General features: G+C 60.9%; 1 protein-coding gene across 4 annotated transcripts in view; it reads right to left on the reverse strand.

Annotated features, from left to right (window-relative positions):
- Positions 1–21135, reverse strand: part of UNC13A (unc-13 homolog A) — a 43387-nt gene extending 22252 nt beyond the window's left edge. For 3 of the 4 annotated variants that reach the window (XM_056119829.1, XM_056119830.1, XM_056119828.1), the window contains exons 1-19: positions 20993–21135; positions 15602–15631; positions 14895–14994; positions 14235–14352; positions 13806–13929; positions 13164–13237; positions 12926–12980; positions 11210–11245; positions 9828–10035; positions 8113–8694; positions 7646–7754; positions 7098–7144; positions 5721–5799; positions 5127–5198; positions 4733–4952; positions 3120–3347; positions 2315–2456; positions 2064–2233; positions 1181–1296 (exon numbers count right to left, since the gene is read on the reverse strand). In XM_056119829.1, coding sequence (XP_055975804.1) covers positions 1181–1296; positions 2064–2233; positions 2315–2456; positions 3120–3347; positions 4733–4952; positions 5127–5198; positions 5721–5799; positions 7098–7144; positions 7646–7754; positions 8113–8694; positions 9828–10035; positions 11210–11245; positions 12926–12980; positions 13164–13237; positions 13806–13929; positions 14235–14352; positions 14895–14994; positions 15602–15631; positions 20993–21014 — 2532 coding nt within the window. In that variant the 5' untranslated portion in view covers positions 21015–21135. Of the gene's footprint in view, positions 1–1180; positions 1297–2063; positions 2234–2314; positions 2457–3119; positions 3348–4732; positions 4953–5126; positions 5199–5510; positions 5517–5720; positions 5800–7097; positions 7145–7645; positions 7755–8112; positions 8695–9827; positions 10036–11209; positions 11246–12925; positions 12981–13163; positions 13238–13805; positions 13930–14234; positions 14353–14894; positions 14995–15601; positions 15632–20992 lie in introns of all 4 variants that reach the window. The other variant, XM_056119827.1, reaches the window with a different exon arrangement.
- Positions 21136–21335: the final 200 nt, after the last annotated feature.

Consider the following 21335-nt stretch of genomic DNA (forward strand, 5'->3'; position numbering starts at 1 on the left):
CCACCCAGCGGCCAACGTCCAGCGTTTCAGGTCCCATCTGCCATCACCCATCCATCTGCCCACCCCCGATCCATCACCCATCCATCTTCCCACCCCCCCATCACCCATCCATCCTCCCACCCCCCGATCCATCACCCATCCATCCTCCCACCCCCCGATCCATCACCCATCCATCCTCCCACCCCTCAATCCATCACCCATCCATCCTCCCACTCCCCGATCCATCACCCATCCATCCGCCCACCCCCCCTGATCCATCACCCATCCATCCTCCCACTCCCCGATTCATCACCCATCCATCCGCCCACCCCCCCGATCCATCACCCATCCATCCTCCCACCCCTCGATCCATCACCCATCCATCCTCCCACTCCCCGATCCATCACCCATCCATCCGCCCACCCCCCCGATCCATCACCCATCCATCCTCCCACCCCCCGATCCATCACCCATCCATCCTCCCACCCCTCGATCCATCACCCATCCATCCTCCCACTCCCCGATCCATCACCCATCCATCCGCCCACCCCCCCCGATCCATCACCCATCCATCCGCCCACCCCCCCTGATCCATCACCCATCCATCCGCCCACCCCCCCTGATCCATCACCCATCCATCCGCCCACCCCCCCTGATCCATCACCCATCCATCCGCCCACCCCCCCGATCCATCACCCATCCATCCGCCCACCCCCCCTGATCCATCACCCATCCATCCTCCCACCCCCCGATCCATCACCCATCCATCTTCCCACCCAACTACCCTCAAACCCACCTTCCAACTCATCTGTTAATGGACCCACACGTCCACCCATCTATCTCCCTTACCCCCCATCTTTCCAAGCTCTACGGACCCATCGTCTAAGTACTCCCTAGTCCCCCTGACCCTGTCAACTCATTGGAACTCCAAGGGCCCAACCATACACCCACCTGACTGGCCCTCCATGTATCCCTCCCTCCTTTTGCCTAGTCACTCAGTATCATTTATTCATTCAATAAGGGGGTTCTGTCCAGGAGCACCCAGGTGAAGAGCTGAATAGCTCTCCCTTGTCGGGGTTGGGACAGATGGAGGCACCCAGTGCTGAGATCCTGGCAAGTTTCCCAGGGGAGGGGGCAGGGCACTGGGCCATGATGGGTGAGGAGGAATTTTGCTGTCAGGTGCTGGGAGGGCAAGCCTCACCTCGTGCAGGCAGGTGTACTGCACATGGTAGGGAGCCACCTTCTCCTCGCCTTTGATCTCCACACTGATGTGCAGCCGGATGGCGCCTGACACGGCTGACTTGTCTGTGCGCTTGTCTGCGGGAGCGAAAGGAGGGAGGTGGCATGCAGCACTGCTTGCTGACCCTGGCCCTGACCTCCGGAGAGGCCCCGGCTACTGCCTCGGGCCTGCTTTTCCATCCACCTCTGCTTCCTAGCAGAGTGCGCTGGGAAGTTCCAGGGTGCGCCTTCCTCTTCAGGTGAGAGGCCCTGGGCCCTGCCTTCCCCAGCAGACCAAGCGTCGCAGGATGGACTCTGAGCGCTACTGGGCAGTGCCTCTCTTCTCAGACTAGGAGCTCCAAGTCTTGCTTCCTGCCTCCCCCATCAGGAAGGAGCCTATATATTTTTTCTCAGCAAGCCACAGCTCCTGGGCCTTGCGGCGTCCCTCAGACTGTTTTTCTTTTTCTGTCCCCTCAGCTTAGACTCATTGGCCCCACCCCCTCTGTTAGGTAAGGATCCATACAGCCTACTCTGACATCAGATTGGGGCCCAGGCCTGACCTGGCCTCCTCCATCAGATTGGGACTCTCAGACCTTGCCTCCCTCATTAGATCGGAGTCCACAGATCCTGCCTCCCTCACTCATCAAATTTGGGTTCCATGGATCCTGCCTCCTGAGCTGACTGGACTTCCTCCAGCAGATTGGGAAAGGCAGACTCTGCTCCCTCATCAGATTGGGAATGACAGACCCTGCCTCCCTCAACAGATTGGGCTTCCCCATCAGGCTGGGAATGGTAGACCCTGCCTCTTTCATCAGATCGGCCCCTCTGCCCCCTCTTCCCCAAACTGTGCATCCCCGCGGGCTCACCCAGGTTGTACCACACGTCCATCTCGCCGCTCAGCGTCCGCACCTCGATGATGGTCTGCCCTAGGAAGTCATCAGACTCCCTCTTGAAGCGCTGCTTCACCCGGGACTTGATGTCATCATCCTCATCCCAGACACGCACCTTGATGCGGTCGGAGGAGTTGTGGCACTCGCTGTGGGCGAGAGGGGTCAGGGGCTGTAGGGGCTCTGCTGACCCCCTCTGCTGACTCCCCACTAGTGCGAGAGCCACTCACAAGTGGAAGTTCTCTTCCCACACGGGGTTCAGGTTCCCATAGATGGTCTTTGTTCGTTTCTTGGTCTTCCCAACCTGGACGGTGACGTATGGGTCACTGGATCCCGTCTTGTCCTTCGCCTGCAAGCCCTGGGCACAGACCACTGCAGACACACAGGACAGACACAGGCGGCTGAAGCGTCAGCAGAGTCCTGGGGAAGTCCGAGGCCAGCGTGGCTGCCTGGCCAGCATGAGACTCTGCTGAATCCCAGGAGTTGCCCACGTGCCACACGCTTATTCCTGCTGCCCCTGTGGTCTGGAAGCCTCCGGGTCACAACACTGTGGGGACCTGGATGGCACGAGCACCTGTGGCCAGTGAGTGGGGAGCACCAGCACCAGAGTAGGCACAAGCACCATGAAGCAAGTGCCCTAGCTTATCCTGCCCACCAAGCAGGTGTGGGCTTCCCTGGCAATCCTGGGGGGATGGGTGGATAAGGAAACCACAGACACCCACTGGCCACTTGGCAGAGGTGTCTCCTGGCCACCGCCGCCTCTGGGTACCCAAGCCGGCCAGTGGCCTCCCAGAGAGCCCTCAGCCAGTGAAGGATGGGAAGGGGCCAGGTTAGCCCTGGGTGGATACTGGCAGGTGTGTGCTCCATGCTGCCATCTGCAGGCCTACAGTGGAAACTGCAGGTGTCCTGTCCTTGAGACCATGTCCCTTGTGCCTGGTTCCCATCTCCCGGACAGACGGATCGCCCAGAACTTTCTCTGGGTCTGCACACCTCCACGTCCCCCATAGCATGATGGAGGGGCCTGGCCCGCCTCACCTGTGATGCTGATCTTAGCTGACCACTTGGACGTGCCGTCCAGCACGCTCTGCTTGACGGCCTTCATCTGCTGTGTGTGTGCTGACTTGGTCACGGCAAAGATCTCCTGGATGAGCTCGAAGATCTCGGGTTTGTTGCGCTCCCGGATCTTCATGCGGTCCTTGAGCACCATGATGATGTTCTGCGTGCGGTCCTCAGCGCCATGCTTGGAGCTCTTCTCCGCCGCCCCTGCAAGGGCACCGCTGAGTTGGGCTGGCACCCATCCCACGCCAGTGCCCGCTCCCCTGCATGGCACTGCTGTGCGTGGCTGACACCTGCCCCTCTGCACCGCACCACCATCGCAGGCCTGCACCCGCCCCGCACCAGCACCCTACCCCTCCACAGACTCTGAAAGTGAGGGCTGCAGCTCCCTGCCGGGCTAGAGGCCCCGCTGGCTCCCGATCCCTTCAAACCTCATCCCAGCTACTCCCTCACTGAGCTGGGCCACACCTGGTGACGCTCAAGATTTACTCCTGGCCCCGCCCTCAGGAATCACTCCTGGCAGGCTCACTGTGGGGTGCCGGGGATGGGACTTGGATTGACTGTTTGCAAAGCAAATGTCCTGCCCACTGTACTACCCCTATGGCCCCTATCTGAGCCCCCTGCCCCTCTCTGAGATAACCCTAACCCTCACCCCCAAGTTTTCTCCTGGGGAAACCACTGCCCCTCTTTAGGATCCCTCCTTTTTGCTTTTTGGGTCACACCAAGTGATGCTCAGGGGTTTCTCCTGGCTCGGCACTCAAGAATTACTCCTGGCACTGCTCAGGGGACCATATGGAACGCTGGAGATCGAACCCAGGTCGGCCGCGTGCAAGGCAAACGCCCTCCCTGCTGTACTATCGCTCCAGCCCTCTTTAGGGTCCCCTTGGCAATGACCTCAACCCTGTACCACACCTCATGCCTCCCCCGTCTGGCCCTCCTGTTCCTCTGTTCCACTTTTCCCACCCTCTAACTTTTGGTTTTGGTTTTGGGGCCACACCCAGGGATGCTCAGGGGTTCCTCTTCGTTCTGCGCTCAGGGATCACTCCCGGTGTGCTCAGGGGACCATATGGGATGTCAGAGACAGAACCTGGGTCAGCTGCGTACAACCTTCTCATGCCCTAATCTGACCCTCATACAGGAAGGGATTTGGGTCTGGCCGGACCGGCCCCCAGCCCTTGGCTCATGCCTGTTCCACCTCAGAGAGCTCCACTCATCCACTGACGAAGTGCAGCCACCCTGCCTCTGGCTCGGCCCTGTATCCCGGGAGACCAGACCTTTCTTGCTCAACCCCTTCTCTGGCCACACCCATTCTCACCATAGTTCTGCCTCTTCCCTAGAAGAGCACACCTGACCCCTTCCCCCGCCCCCCCTCCCGCGCTGACCCCGCCCCTCCCGCCCCTGCCTGCCTATTGGATCCCGCCCATTTAGGCTCAACCCCTTTAGCTGCCCATTGGGTCCCGCCCCCTCAGCCTTCCCATAGGTCCTGCCCTCTAGGCCCCGCCCCTTGACCTGCCCATTGAGTCCCGCCCTTTCTGACTCCGCCCCCTGCAGCTGTCCAAGGCCCTCTCCACTGTCCGGCAATCCCCACTCACGCTGCAGGCAGTCGGCGTTGAGAAGGTCCTGGCACTTCTCGTGGCACTTCACACCACACTCAGTGCAGCGCATGCCCTGGCGCGCGATGCCCCACAGCAACCCCTCGCACTCGTAGCAGTAGGTGGGCGTGGTGGCCGTCCACACCTCGAAGTTGTGGGGGGTCGTGCACGAGATGGGGTAGATTAAGGCTTGCAGGGTCTTCTTGTAAACGTGGTTTTTCTGCGGGGAAGGAGGGAGTAGGTCAGTGGATGCAGAACCCGTCCCTCCCCAACCCCCGTGCTGGAATCAGCGGCTCTGAGCACAGGAACTGCCTGGCACTGTGCTTTGGGGCTCTGGAAGCCAAGGGACCCTTAGCCCACTGCCTCCCCCATCTGCAAGTAGTGCCGCACATACCAGTTCCTCGTTGTTCAAAGTGCTGGAGGCCAAGGCAGAGGTGATGCCGGCTTTCCTGGACTGCACCAGAGACTGGGGGCCCCAGGGCGCCACCGCCACCGCATCCACAGCAGAACCCGCAAAGGATTGGAAAGCGACAGAGGGTCCGGATGAGAAGGAACCCCAGATTGTGAGCACCCATCCCACTGCCAGGCCCAAACTCAGTCACAAAACCAGCTCTCCCCCCCTGCCTGCCCACCAAGAACCATGGCGGTGTCACTTGTTCTTCCCCCACCTGTGAATCGTGCAATATGGCTCCCAAAAGCCACGGACCTTGGGGTAAGTGGAAGATCACATGTGGGGGAGAGTGCTGGGGAGGACTTGGGGACCCCCACCCTTACTCACCATGGCCTAAAGCGTCCACGCAGCATGCAGGGCAGAAACCAGACTGTTAGTTCTAGAGTGCCTCATCAGCCCCTCACCCAGGTCTGCCCGGGATAGCTGCACGAGTCAGGCACTGCCCCAGGTCTGCTGGGAAAGTTGCACAGGTGGGACATTACCGTGGACCTGCATGGGACAGTGGCCCAGGCCGCGGTGCGGAGGGGCAGCGCTCACCAGGTCGCTGACGAGGGGGATGGGTTTCCGCTTGCGGATGTCAGGCATGCTGTCGATGATGATAAGTCCGCCACCCGGCCTGCAGCCACAGGAGGAAGATGAGTCAGCTGGGCAGGGGCTCCTCTCCCCAGCCACTGAGGTGGTACTCCCCCCAAAGTGCTCTCCCTTAAGATCTCCAAAGGGGATCTCACTGGAAGACTGGGTATTGGCAGCTAGCGGGGTTAAAACAGGGCAGGGAGACCGGAGTGACCCACATCTCACTCGGTGGCTTCATTTAAGGGGGGAGGAACATGGCTGTGAGAAGGGACAGGAATCCTCAGGCCGACAGTGCCGGGACAGGTCGCGACTTCCAGTAACGAGCCAGGGCAGACAAAAGTTTTCCCTGCCGGTCCAGAGGAGCGTGAACCTGGCAGCGGGATCCGGGGTGCCCAGATGTGGGGTGTCTGGTGTTTTAGGTCAGAGAGCAGCTGACAGCACTCCTGACCCAGGCCTCACTGGGTGACTCAGCGGCTCAGAGAGCAGATGTGCAGGGAAATAAAGTTAAGCATCCAGGGAAACTGAGGCTTAAAGCTGGAAATGCAGACCGGGGAGGTGCTCAGCGTGCTGAGAGCAGAGGCCTGGGCTCCATCCCCAGCACTACACGGTCCCCTGAGCACTGAGTTAGGAGTAGCCCTTGAGTATCACTGAGTATGACCCCCAAACAATACCCAAACCCCTTTTTTTGTTTTTTGTTTGCTTTTGGTTTGGGGGCCACACCCAGCGATGCTCAGGGGTTATTCTTGGCTCTGTGCTTAGGAAATTACTCATGGCAGTGCTCGGGGACCATATGGGATGCCAGGGATGGAACCTGGGCCAGGCATGGTGAAGGCGAGTGCCATCTCCACTGTACTATCTCTCTGCCCCCCCTTTCTTTAAAGCCATACCGGTCAGTGCTCAGGGACTATTCCTGGCTCCGCACTCTGAGATCACTCTTTGGGGGGCTGGGAGTGTTGAACCCAGGTCAGTTGCATGCAAGGCAAGTGCCCTCCACACTGTATTACCTTTCTGAGACAAAACTTTGGCATCCTCAAACCTAACTATCTAAAAGTTGAACACAACCCATGAAAAATAGTCCTTAACATAAGAATTCAAGGCACAAAGCGCAGAGACAGGAGTAAGCCCTGAGCATGCGGCTGCAGGAGAGCGGATTCCTACAGGTTTTCTGTTCAAGGCCTCCCAGGAGCGCCCCTGAGTCGAGAGCCAAGCAGGGGTTTGAGGCAGCCGGGAGGGTTGGGAAACGGTCCCCCCCACCTCCTGTGGGCGCCCGGTGTGACCTCCTGCAGCTGCCTGAGGCTCGAGCTCTCCAGGGTCACCCCCGCACCTCTCGGCCGGACTCACCCGCCTTTGAACCAAAGGGACTTGGATATGTCTCCTTCCCCGCGGGCCTGTGGGACAGAGGGACAGATGCGGTTAGTGGGCAGGGCCCCCGTACACACCATGCTTCAGGCTGAGACTTGGGTGACCCTGTCCTAGTCCTTCCTGACTCCTTGACTAGTCACTGGCCTTCAATTCCTTGAGCCAGAGGGGGACAGAAAAGGACAGAGACCAGGGTCTGAGGAGTGGGGATTCTCGCATTATCAGTGGGTGTGACCACGTGATCTGTAGATGAGGCCAGAAAAGCACCAGAATATAGGGAAGCCAGGTCATTTCCGCAGGTGGGCGTGGCCAGGAAAGACTGGCATGGGCGTGCCATCCAGGAGCAGGTCAAGGAAGAAACGGGAGAGTGGACACATGGGCGTGCCGGTTTGGGGGGGGGGGGGGGCAGGGCAGTATGGGCGTGGCGTTCAGATGTGGGCGGGGCCCTGGAAGACCAGGGTGTGGGCGTGGCCGCAGAAGAGATGTGGTGGGCGTGGCCCTGGGCGTGGCCAGGCCCTGCCCTCGCTCACCTCCTGGAGCTGCATCCGCACCTTGTTGAAGGCTCGCAGCCAGTTGGCCTTGGCCCTGGACATGGAGTCCTGACCCTCATGGCCTTCCTCATCCTCTCTCGGCCTGAAACTGCAATAAGGCAAGTCCGTGAGGCCTGGACTGGCTCTCCATTCACCCTCGCTGTCCTCCCCCTCGACCTTAGAGCCTGTAGGTCCCCCTTTCCACCTGCCACCCTGTTCCCTCTGACCCCTTGGTCCCTGGCGCCCGCTGCCACCTCCTGGCCCCCGTCTCTTTGCAGCTTGCTGTCCTTCCTGCCACAGACAGACCTCTGGCCCTGGGCGCCCTCAGCCCTGGCTGGGTCCACTGAGGGCTCCAGACTGTCTGAGGACTCCTGACTGAGCTCCTCCCGTGAACCACCCCTTGCCACAGCCACTCCTGCTTCCAAGGGCAGCTGACTCCCGGCACACCCCCATGGCCACCCTCTTACCTCTCCTCATCCTTGGGGGGCTCACTGTCGGCCGGTCGCTCAGCTGCTGGCACTTCTTCTGGTACAGGGGGCCCAGGAACCACCTGGGCCACATCGGGGGTTTCAGGGGGCACAGCCGGGGCTTTGTCTTTCTCTGGGGAAGCTGGCGGAAGGCTGATGCGCTTGAAGTCCTTGGGCTCATCCACGGTCACCTCCTGGGCATAGGCCCTGATGTCATCTGGCACCTCCTCCTCCTCCTCCAGCTCCTCTTCCAACTCCTCCTCCTCCTCCTCTTCCAGTTCTTCCTCCTCCTCCAGTTCCTCCTCCTCCTCCAGCTCCTCCTCCAGCTCCTCCTCCAACTCCTCCAGCTCCTCCTCCAGGTAGTCATCCAGCTCCTCATCCAGCTCCTCGTCTTGGTCCCAGTGGGGTGAGTCCTTGTGGCAGCTCACGGAGCTGTGGCAGGAGTGGTAGGAGTCCCGGTCCCTCTCGTCGTCCAGCTCGGAGCCCTGCAGGCTCTGCTCGTCGGGGTCGAAGTCCTCACTCAGCTGGGAGCTGCCCTGGCTCAGCTCCCCTGAAGAGGCGTAGCGGCTGCTGCCTGTGGGGCTGTGGGACAGCGAGGACTCGGGTGAGGACACGGCCTACTCCACGTGCCCTCGGGCCCTCCCCAAATCCTGGACCTAAGAACTAGACTCGCACAGTGGGGAGGGTGTTCATCTTGCATGTGGCGACCCAGGTACGATCCCCAGCACCTCATAAAGTCCCCGGATCCCTACCAGGAATAATCCCAGAGCTTAAAGTCAAGACAGATCTTTTATGTTAAGCTCATGGCATTTTCTTGCGAGATGTTTCGTTTATTTTATCTCTTTTGGTTTGCAGGCCACCCACTGTGGTGCTCAGGGGTTACTCCTGGTTCTGCATCAGGAATTACTCATGGTGGTACTCAGGGGACACGATGGGATGCCAGAAACCGAACCTGCTGCACTATTGCGCCAGCTCCAAAGAGATGTTTTGTTTAAACAAACAAGATTTTTGGTTTTAAAAAAAGAAAAAAGAGGGGCTGGAGAGATAGCACAGCAGGTAGGGCGTTTGCCTTGCATGCGGCCGACCCGGGTTTGATTCCTAGCATCCCATATGGTCCCCTGAGCTCCGCCCGGAGTAACTCCTGAGTGCAGAGCCAGGTGTAACTCCTGTGCATCGCCGGGTGTAACCCAAAAAGCAAAAACAAACAAACAAAAAATAATAAAAAAAGAAAAAAGAAAGAAGGCCAGAAAGATAGTACAGTGGGAGGGCATTTGCCTTGCATGCAGCTGACCCGGATTCGATCGCTGGTACCTCACAGGGTCCCCCGATCACCACCAGGAGTAACTCCTGAGAGCAGAGCAGGAGTAAGCCCTGCGCATTGCTGGATGTGGTCCCAAAACAAAAAGGATGTGATTGTGATGCCTATGAGAAAAGCTGGGTGTCAATTCCCTAAATCTACCTTCCTCCCCCTACACCTACACACAAACACATGCACACACGCATGGACGCACATGCATACATGTGTGCACACACATGTGCATCCAGGTGTACACACATAAACACACACGTGCACAAACACACATGCACGAGCATGCACGAACATATACACGGGCATATGTGTGCACAGTGCACTCACATGTACAGACATACACACGTGTCCATGCACACACACAAACTCACACACATGCACACATGGTCCCTGTTCCACTGGCTACCTGAGGGCCCTTGGCTCAGAGAAGTCCTCGTAGCTGTGCATGGAGTCACTGTAGGACTCCCGGGAGCCCAGGGGTGGCGGCCGCACTGAGTACTGGTGCACGGAGGCGTTGGGCTGTGATGTGGTGTAGTAGGGTGGAGGGATGCTGTTGCTGGTCTCACTGCGGTAGTCACTGTCACGGTCATCCACAGCACTGTCTGGGTCGTCATCTGAGAGCGGGGAGGTGAGAGAGGACAGCCAAGGGGGAGGGGCCTCTCAGACCCCACCTGCGAACTCCTGGAGCCATGCTACAGAGATCCAGCTTTCAGGATTAGGGAGGGAAAAGCCAGACGCAGATCTCTTCCTGCTGGATTCAATCTCGTTTTCTGACTAATTATTTGTTCCCACTAAAGTCCACCACCTTCCATCACTCAGGGTCTGCTTTGGACATGTGTGTGCATGTGTGTATGTGCACTCACAGGTGTATGTACGTGTGTATGTGCGTGTACAGGTGTATGTATGTCCGTATGTGCATGCAAGGCATGTGTGTGCATGTGTGCATGCACAGTACACACATATGTATGTGTGTGCACAGGCATGTGTGCATGTGTATATGTGCATGCACAAACCTATGTATGTAGGTGTGCATGCACAGGTGTGTATGTGTAGCACAGGCATGTGTGCATGTGTGTATGTGCACACACGGGGGGGTGTGCATGCGTGTGTGTGTGTGTGTGTGTGTGTGTGTGTGTGTGTGTGTGGTAGGCTAGTCACTCTAGGGCCTTCTCAGCCACCCATTGCCTATTTGGGTCAAATCTGTTTCTGCCTCTTGTCTTTGACAAAGAGCTTTACATTGGGGTCTCAGGAAACTCCCCCCTGCACCATCTTCTTCCCCAGATGTGAGGACATGGAGGTCAAGGAGGGCGGGAGGCAGAAGTGAGAGGAGGAATAAGGGAAACAGCAGATTCCTTAGGCAGGAAAAGCGTTTGATTGGGGGCGCAGCTGTCTCCTTCCCAAGGGGCAAATCAGAGGAAAGCTATTGGTACTCAGGAAAGTTGAGGACCAGGGTGGGGGTCCTGCCTGGGGTCCCCCATTCCCTACCACAGGTCTCTGGCTTGGTTTCCAGGAAGGAAAGGAGGAAGGGGGAGACAAAAGTGAAAAGACGCAGGGGAGAGGGAATGAAGTTACAATGGGGCTGAGGCCGGGTAGGACCGATGGACACTCCCCAGGCGGGTCCCCTTGCGCATGCACCCCAGACACAGCAGGACCCCCCAAATACATCCATGTCGGGACAGGAGACCTTTCCCACCCTCTGGTCCCCACATGCCAACACAGACACTTGCAGGGTGTCTCGGGCTTCCTGGGCCCCCGCCCCCTCGGCCACCCCCAGTCAGTTTCACTTACTCTGCTGTTCACCCCAGCCAAAATAATTCCAGTTGCCTACGAAGAGAAGGGGCACAGGTGATGACAGGGTACAGAGATGATGATGGGGGGTGCAGGGGGGGGCTGGGGCAGGGTCCGCCTCCTCTTGCACCCCAGACCTGCTCCTCCTGTGGCCACCTGCCGCCCCCACAGGAATCCACCCTCCCTCTCCTCTTTATTGTTTGCTCGAGTCTCAGCTCACAAGCAGCAAAATGACCCAGGAGTTTTCCCACCCAAGGTCTGGGTCCTGCTGCCTGTGCATGGCCCCCCAGACCCTGCGGCTCATTCCTGGCCCACACAGACTTTCTTTTTTTTAAACTTTTTGGGTCACACCCAGCGATGCTCAGGTGTTACTCCTGGCTCTGCATTCAGGAATTACTCCTGGCTGGGGGGGACCATATGGGATGCCGGGTATCGAAGCCGGGTCAGCGGCGTGCAAGGCAAATGCCCTACCCATTGTGCTATTGCTCCGGCCGCTACACAGGCTTGGAATGTTTTTGCTGAAGCTGCACCAAGTCTGTGCTCAGAGTGGTGGAGCAGTCACACAGCCTGTGCCGATCAAGGAGGGCGAACCCCGAGTCTCCCCACTTGCCTGGCAGCTCAGGATGTAGCATCCTGAGAAAGGGGCCCTCACCTGACTCCAGATGTGTCACTGCAGTGAACGGTGAGGCCCTGAGCACACACATGCACACATACATGTGCATACATGCTCACATGTACACATGCACATACACACATACACAGATGCATGTGCACACACATGAAACAGGTGTGCCCATGCACACACACACAATAACTGAAAAAAGGGGGGGCTGAAATGTGGTTGAAGCAGCAGAGCACCTGTAGGCAAGCACAAAGCCCCAAGTCTGGCCCCTGAGCACCAGCAGGGCTAGCTCTGCTCAACCCGGAGCATGCTCCGCGTGTCTCCAAAAATACAAACTGGAGGGGCTGGAGAGATAGCACAGCGGGTAGGCCGTTTGCCTTGCATGCGGCCGACCCGGGTTCACTTCCCAGCATCCCATATGGTCCCCTGAGCACCGCCAGGCGTAATTCCTGAGTGCAGAGCCAGGAGGAACCGCTGTGCATCGCCAGGTATGACCCAAAAAGAAAAAAAAATACAAATTGGAAAAATAAGAGAACCTGGAATGGGGCAGAGACAAGTGCTCCAGGTAAAACCTGCTGGTGCTCCTGCGTCCACTGTGTTGTATGGGTGTGTGCATGTGTGGTGTATGCATGTGTGCATGCATCTGTGTGTGTATATGTGTATCCATGTGTGCACGTGCATATGTACACATCTTTGTGCATGAATGATGTGTGCATTGTATGTACATGCATAGTGTTTGTGTGCATGCATGTGAGCATGTATGTGAATGCGTGTTATGTGTGCTGGTGGGATGCTCACTGTGGGCCTGGCCTCTGCACTTCCTCTAGGGTCAGTGACAACCCTTGGTGTCTGCCCTGCATCTCCCAGGCCTCTGCCTGTCACTATGAGAGAAGCCCCCACTTCAAAGAGGGGCCTCCATGGGGCGTGTGGCCGGGAGCAAGGGGACTCGCACTCATACCCCAAAGATTCCTGTTTCTGTGGACACGGGTCTATAGGGGCAAGTGGGGGTACAGGGCAGTGGGGGTCTGTGAGGGGAGGGTGGGGTCACAAGGGCAGGCAGGTCCACGGACACCACACTGCAGGCAGATACTTACAGCACTGGTTGCTGGGGACGGGGAGGGGCTTGTCCGGCTCGTCATGGAACGAATACTGAGGGGAGGGGGAGAGGGTGTCAGAGTCTCTGTCCTGCCTCCTCCCCGCGGCCTCCCAGATCCTCTCTCAGCAGACACGGTGGGGGGAGGGGGGGCACGGCACGCCAGGAGAAAACAGACGGGGGGTGATGCATGCTGTGAGCGCTGTGCACCGGCCTGTGGCCACGAGGGCCCGGCTCACCTCGTCCTGGTCCCGCATGGCGTTCAGCTGCTCCAGCTTCTTGGCCCAGTAGCGTGCCTCCTCCTCAGGAATGTCTGCCAGGGACCCCTCCGTGAGTTTCCAGCCCCCGCCCTCACCCAGCACCCCACACCACAGAGGGGGCCCACTCCTGGCTGGGAGGCAGAGGGAGGTTGGGAGGGGCAGGGAGTCCACCGGGCCACAGGAGAGGCAGAGAGTTTCCAGGGAAGAGGCATGGACGTCTAGTGTGTCTGTCTCTTGGCTCTTCCTGTGTCTCTGTCTCGGTCTTTTCCCTTGCACCAGCCATCCCCTGTGGCCAGGGCTCCCCCAAACCACTCACACCCAGGTCTCTGAGTGGGGAAACCCACAGGCCCTGCCCACCTGTCTAACCACGCCCACTAGATGGACCACGCCCACCCAAGTCTTTGCCCAATTGCCAGCCCCCATTGTAAGTGCCTACCCACACACCAGGCCCCGCCCACCCTCCCAACAACGCCCACTACCCAGCCCCACCCATTCACCACCGGCCGCTCACCAGGCCCTGCTCAATCACCAGGCCTCATTCATAAGGCGACTCCCGTGGGACCCCCTCACCCAGTCCCTGCTCAAAGGGCACCCAGGAAACCCTAGCCAGGACACACTCACCCAGTGGCAGCTCAAAGCGTGTGTCCAGGAGGATGCGGTGGAAGGTGGGGCCCTTGGTGCCACAGATCTCACTGTCAGCCATGATGACCTGTGAGTCCAGGGTCAGCCACTCCCCTGGGCCCTCCTGAGGGGACAGACCAGAGCCCTCAGGCACCTCTGCACCTGGCCAGCAAAGGAAACCTATCCTGACACCCTCCTGCATCCCAGCTCTGGGAGGTGAGGGTGGTGAGGACCTGGAAGCTTCCTCACCTTTTTTTCACCAGCTGGAATGCAGATGGAATAGCAGTGCTCTGGCAGCCCTCCTGGGCCAGAGCAACCAGGTGGAGTCTGGCCTTACTGCTGCTGGCGGCACCCCAACAGCCCCCCAGATGTCTACATACCCACCGCTGTGAACGTCCCTCTTCTCCACACCCCGAGCCCAGCCCTCACCTCATTGGACTGGCGGATGGTCCGCAGCGGGATCCACACAATGCCCACCATCGTGTCCCAGATGAGGCCTTTGTTCCACACCTCCACCATCAGTCCCAAGTCCAGCCGGTTAATCTCGCTGTGTGGGGAGGAGAGGACGGTGACGGCGCCCTCACTGAGGCCCCAAGACATGCAACCAGATGGGGCTCAAACGCAGGCATGGCGGGTGAGGGGGAGCCCAGCGGGCCTGGGCAGGGAGGGCCGTGGGGGGCAGCGGGGTGTAACAGCCAGAGATGTGTTATTTTGTGATTCATAAGCCGCCCAGCCGGTTCCAAGCTCTCCCACACAGCACAGCAGGAAGGCTCTGCACCCAGACGGGCCTGGGGCCCAGGAGCACACAGGCACTGGGACCCGCTGTCCCATTTCTCCAGTCGTGCCCCCGCCCTGGCTTTCAAAACGCTTCCGGGGGGTGGGGTGGGGAAGAACCCCGTAGCTGCGTCGCCAGGCAGTGGGGCGAGCTGGCCTCCTGGCCAGTTCGAGAATGGCTTAATGGAGGAATGGAGATCCGGGCTAGGCGGGCAAGCTCCTGAGAAGGAGCCTCGGCCCGCTCGGAAGGTTTAAAAATACCCTGCGGCGGCCTGCGGGCAGATGGCGGTAGGGCGTGAAGATGGCGAGACTCACAACATGAAGTCCTGCTCCCAGCTGGGCTGGCTGCCGCGGACGGCCACGCTTGTGCTCTTCACATTCTGCACCTTTAGCGTCACGTACGTGTTGAATTTTTCTGCGTGGAGACTGGGGTTGGCCGGGGCTCGGGGACCCCCACGATCACGTCCCCTGGCCGGGGCTCGGGGACCCCCACGGTCACGTCCCCTGGTCTGGGCTCGGGGACCCCCACGGTCATGTCCCCTGGTCTGGGCTCGGGGACCCCCATGGTCATGTCCTCTGGCTGGGCCTCGGGGACTCCCACGGTCACATCCCCTGGCTGGGGCTCGGGTACCCCCACGGCCATGTCCCCTGGCCGGGTCTCGGGGACCCCCACGGTCACATCCCTAAACAGCACCCCACACCCCCCAAGTCCCTCTGAGCACTGTGGACACTGGGGCTGGGCTGAGGGCTCTGGTCCTGGCCCCTGAGGCTGGACTTCAGCCAAGGAGACGGAAGCCCAGACAAGAAGGCAGAGCCACTCTGAGGTGTCACTGGCATTTCCGGGGTCACAGCCACTCCCCAGGGTCCCATCCTGCCCTGTCAGTGGGAATTCGCCCCGCTGAGCGAGTCCCACCATCCCCAGCACAGGCCCCAGGGCTGGTTCAAAGAGCCCCGTCCCCACTGAGAGACAGACAGACAGACAGACAGGACAGACGGACAGAACAGACAGAGCCACTACTCACCTTGGGCACCATCAAACTTGGCTTTTTTGACTGTGGAGAGAGACAGAGAGAGGGAAAGGGGGGAGAGGCGGGGAGGGGACACGGACAGCAAAACGGGGAGCGGGGAGGAGAGAGGAGATAAAGACAGGTAGAAGAGACATAGGAGAGAGGCAGAGACAGAGATGGGGCAGGAGGAGGAGGAGGCAGGGAGAAGGGAGAGAGAGAGGCCATCAGACACAAAAGCACAGGCAAATCTCAGGCTGGAAGGAAATCTGGACAGGATTGGGAGCAGTTCTTACCCCCCTGCTCCCCATCAGACTCTCCCACAAACTCCCCAGCCTTTGCTCAAATCAAACAAGAGTCAAGATTCAACAGAAGGAGCTGGGGGGTAGAGACACCTCCTACAGGAAGCCCTCCAGGACTGCTGCAGAGGGCGGGGAGGAAAAGAAGGGAGGTTACAGGAGAAAGACCATCTCCAAAGCCTCTCAGGCCCTTCCTAGTTAGGCCAGTGAGACGCCTGCCCCACTTACCCAGCACATCTCTCCTGGGCGGGGTAGTGGGGGGTCCATATTTAAAGGGTCTGGGCCACCATGGAGCTTGGACGCATAGACCTGCAGCCCCAGAGCATGAGGCAGGTGTACCCCGATTCCACGGGGGGTTGCCATGTGGCCCCCACCAGCAGACCACCCTCTGGGCCACACGGGGGCAGGAGGGGGTCCTCAGGATTGTTGGTTTGTTTTTTGATTTGGGGCCACGGCCGGCAGTGGACAGGACGGCTCCTGGCTCTGCTCAGGGACACTCCCGTTGTGCGGGGCAGGGCCCTCCCCACGGTGCTGTCTCCCTGCCCCTCCATACTCCTGCCCGGGGCTGATGGAAAGCAGCCGAAACATCTCCACAGAGCCCGAATCTGCTCCCGGGCCTGGCCCTCTCCAACGCCGGTCTCTGTCCTGCACGGTGACGCGTGGGCGCCTCTGTCCTGCCTGCCCTGCCCTGAGCTCCGCACAGTCTGGGGGGAAACGCTGTTCCTTGGAGCAGCCGGCAGAGGCGAGGGGGGCACAGATGCCCTGAAGCACGGGGTAAAGTGCTCAGAGCTGTGGAAGCCGGGAATGCTCTCTCACGCCAACCTACCGGGTGTCAGGCCCACCATACCCACGGATGCCTCTGTGGGGGGCCCTCCGCTGGGAGGGGCTGTACCAAGTCCAGCTTACTGGGCTGTGTGACCCTGGGCCAGTGCGTCACCCTCTCTGAGCTCCTGCTGCTCTCTCAGTTCCACCCATGAGGTCTCAGTTCCTAGGTCCCGGGGCAGAGTGGGGCTGGGGCCACTGATGCCTGGGGCAGGGGTGTGCCTTAGCTTAAAAGGCCAAGGCTCCACCAGGCGAGGGGAAAAGAGAAGGCCAGTGAGACACTTTTGTACACGCCCACACACACGCACACGTGCACGCATGAACACACAACGTACACAGTCATGCATGCCCACACACACACGTACACAGGCATGCGTGCCCCCCACATGCACATGTGCACACACGAACACATGCACACAGGCATGCAAGCCCACATGCACAAATGCACACACATGCAAGCATGTACACACATGCACGTACGCAAGAGGTGGATGGAGAAAAGGAAGGGGACAGAGGCAGGGGGTGGAGCCAGTCCTGCGGGCAGCAGTATGGGAGGAATGGGGTGGGGTCCCTGGCCCTGGCCGGTGGGGAGGGGGGAGGTAGGGGGGCAGTTAGGGGGGGCCAGGTCTGAAGGGTTAGGGGGAGAAGGGGAGCCGAGCAGGGAAGCGGGGGTGGGGTTGCCAGGAGTCTCCCCCTCCCCTTCAGGCCAGCGCTCAGGCCACAGGGCTATTTATAAGGCTGCATCACGTGGTCGGCACCTCTGCACGGTGGGGGGCTCCCTGCGGCCAGCCTCGGGTCTGCGGCTGGAACTGGGGCGATTAGGAGAATTCTCCCTACCACCCCCCTCCTCTCCCTCCTTCTCTGCTTCATTCTGAGTGCTGGTTTCTTGTTATTTTTTGGTTTCGGGGCCACACCCAATGATGCTCAGGGCTGACTCCTGACACTGCACTCAGGGATCACTCCTGGCAGGGATCGGGGGACCCTATGGGGCGCCCGAGATCGAACCCCAGTTAGCCACGTGCAAGACAAGTGTGTCACGGCTATAGTGATTTCACCTCCACGCTGAATATTGGGGGTGGCCCCCCAGGTGGGTCCCGGGGGCTGGGGGCCGCTCTCCGCCACACTCAGCCAACCATTCCCGTAGTGGGTGGCAGTGGGGCCCCCCAACTCTGCTCAGGACACTAGGAGGTGTCCGTCCAGCACATCTCTGCTCTCCCAGCTCTCTGAGCTCACTCCCTGGGGGCTGCGGGAAGTGGACACTGGCCCTTCTGGTTTGGCATTTCAGGGAGTTTAGATGAAGTCCCCCAGGGGCCAGAAGGAAAGTCCAAGGTCCTTACGCCTGGCCTTGCCCAGAATTCCTGGGTCCCAGGACTGAGCCCTGAGCACAGAAACGGGAACCATCCCTGAGCACTGCCTTGGGAATCTGCCCCAAGCACAGCCTCATCTGGCTTCCTCACCTCCCCGAAAAAAATAACTAGGGGAGAGGTAGCACAGAGCGCCTTAAAAAGCATCTCACTGGCCCTGGGCGGCCAGCAGCCCCGGTTCTGGCGCTGCCCATGGTGCTAAAAAGCCGCCTGGCCCAGCGATCCTCTTGGCCGCTCTTGGCCCTCTCTGGGAACAGGGCGCTTCCCTGGCCTGCACCGGGGGCTCCTTCCAGAAAGCTTTTAGAGCCCATTAATAAAAACGCCACCATCGCCCCCTCCCCCATTGCTGGCGCAGGCTCACTGAGACTCATCCGCCCACTGGGCACACATGCCAAGGACAAGACGGCTCTGCTGCTGAGCCAAGGCGGCTGGCATGCCCAGCGCACCCATTCTACAGATGGGCACGTGGGGGACAGAAGACACACGGGGCTTGCCAGAAGGCTGCGTATGGGAGGTGTGTGGCACCCAGCTTGCGGGAGAATAGCTGAGCTCGGGGAGGGGCTTGCCCCCTGAATGTGGGGGGAGAGTGGGGACCTAGCTAGGCCACTGGCTGAGAGGGTGACCCTGCGGGCACCAGCCAGCTCCAGGGGCTCAGATGCCAATGAAGAGTGGAGAGTGCAGGGGTGAGGCGCACAGCTGGCCCAGGGTCATCCCAAGCTCAGGGCCTGGGGCTGGCCAGAGGGCATCAGGAAATGGGAAGGAACATCGCTATGGAGACGCTTGGTGGGAAATGGGGCTGTCCCGGGCATTTCACTATGTGTGAGAAGCAGGAGATGCCCCCCAGAGGGCGCTGGCGACCCTGGGGCTTAGGGTCTGAGGAGATGCACCCAGCCCTGGGCTGCAGACAGGCTCAGCAGGCACCTTGCTGAAGCTCCCAGCACCTCACGTTTTCTTGTCCAAGATGGGGTGGGTCAGAGCCGTAGCACCGCAGGGAGAACGTTTGCCTCGCATGCAGCCGACCCGGGTTCAATTCCCACATCTCACAGAATGTGAGCACTGCCAGGAGTAATTCCTGAGTGCAGAGCCAGGAGTAACCCCTGAACATCGCTGGGTGTGACCCTCCCCCCAAAAAAAGGGAACTGGTGGAAGCTATGGGCAGGAACCCCATCCTCGCCAGCCCCCCTCTGGGCTAAATGCAGGATTCCATCAGCCAGAATTTATGGAACTTTGAAAGCCACCAGGCCCTCTGCCTCTGGAGCGCCAGCTTCCTCCCGCTAAACACTAGGACCCCCTCGCCCCCACCTGCATGGGCTCTGCAGCCTAGGGACACGCGTGTGTGTCCCAGCACAGGCCAGAGCCAGGAGGGCTGTGCGGGGCTCACAGCAGCCTCGAGCGGGTGAAGGCTCACACACACGGACACACACATGGTCTCAAGCTGATGAGCAGGTGGCATGCAGGACATGCCTCCACACATGTGTGGCAGCACAAACCTGTTCATGTGTGTTCAGGGATAGCACTGCAAGCACAGGCATGCATGTCTGTGTGCAAGACAGTGAGGCCACAGGCACTGGAGTCCTGTGTGTGCAGACACAGACAGACATGCAAAGACCATATTTGCAGATATGCAGAGATCAGGTGTGGAGACACAGACACAGAGACCATGTGTGCAGACACAGACATGCAGAGACCAGGTGTGTGCAGACGGAGACATGCAGAGACTATGTGTGCAGACACAGACACACAGAGACCATGTGTGCTCATACGGAGACCACGTACTCCAGAGAAGGCAGTTGGGTTCCTATGTGTGTCCGTGGGCACAAGCGTGCGGCGGCCAGCTGTGTGCCGCGCCTCGACTGTGGGCATGCGTGTGATGCTAAGCCGGGTGAAGGAGCTCAGGGTCCGAGCACTTCCTGCCCGCATAGGTGTGCGCAGATGACCCCCGCAGGGCAGATATTTTCTTGCCAGTCCACTCCCGGCCCTGCCCGCACTCTCCGGGCTGGGCCCCTGTCCCCTGGTCGGCTTCACCCTTCTTTCTTGCTCCTCTCCCTGGACTCGTCAGAGCCTCCCCTCCCCCACGCACACGCTCAGCCGGCCCCGCGCGCAGGTGACTCCCGCCCCTCCCCCGCCCCCTCCAGGCCCCCCTCACACCGCCCCCGCACCAGCCTCCTGCTTGCGTCACAGCTGAGGGTGCAGTGACAACCCCCCCAGGCTGTGGGCAGGGCGGGCTGGGGTAGAGCTGGTGTCCCTCTCCCCGGCCTTCCCTCCCACTGCGTTGGGGGGCTGTCCTCACGGGCCAGGGGGTGGGTGGGCCGGCGAGGGGCTCCCGGGCGTGTCTCCCTCGCCCACCCGCGGCGCCCCGCGGGGTCGCGCTCCGGAAAGGAGGCGCCTGTCCCTTTAAGAGCGCCGCCCCCCACCCCCCCCCTGCGCCGGCCCCGCACAACGCGCTTCGCACCCGGGAGGGCGGCGCGGGCGGGGCGCGGGTTTGTGAATGGAGCGGCGGGCGGGGGAGGGGCGGCGGGGGCGGACCCGGGCCCGGGTCCAGCAGGCGGCCGGCCGGGGCTCGGAACACGCGCAGGGCCCCGCGGGGCGCGGGGGGCGCCCGCACCCAGCCTGCCCGCCCCGGCCCGGGCGTGGGCCCCGCGCAGATGGCGCCGCGCCCGAAATAGCTCGGGCCGGGGGGCTCGCGGGGACCCCGCCCGGACACCCGCGTCCCGGCTCGCCTCGAGGGGTCCGGCCGGGTTCCGAGCCAGGCGGGTCCGCGGCCCAGCTCGCAGCGCGGGGCTTCATCCCCACTACCCGGACCCTGCGAAAATAATCGGGGGCTGCCCCGGGCGGCGGTGTAGACGGACGCTGCAGCCCCGTAACCCCCGCGCCCCCCCAGCCGTGTCCGGCAGGACCCCCGCGGGCTCCGCGCCGCCTCCTACCTCCCACGCACAGCAGCGACATGTCTGCGGGCCTGGCCTGGCTGCCCGCTGCCCGCGCTCACGCCGCGGCCCGGCCCCTGGACATGCTTCAGCACCGGGGGGCGCGGACAGCTCCGGGCGCGGCGACGCGGCGGCGGCGGGCGGGGCCCAGGACGCCTGATGGGGCGGGGCGCCGCGGCCGAGGGGGGGGTGGGCCGTGAGGCCGGGGGCGGCCCGCAGCGCCCCGCACGCGCGCGCGCACGCACGGACGCTGGGCGCGGGGCCCGGACGCGCGCAGGCTCCTCTTCCCGGCGCTCCGGGGCAGTCTCGGGCTCCCGCACCCTGAGCCACTCGGGCTGGATCC

Source organism: Sorex fumeus, unplaced genomic scaffold (genome assembly GCF_029834395.1).
Source record: "Sorex fumeus unplaced genomic scaffold, SorFum_2.1 ptg000041l, whole genome shotgun sequence".
NCBI classification, from domain to species: domain Eukaryota; kingdom Metazoa; phylum Chordata; class Mammalia; order Eulipotyphla; family Soricidae; genus Sorex; species Sorex fumeus.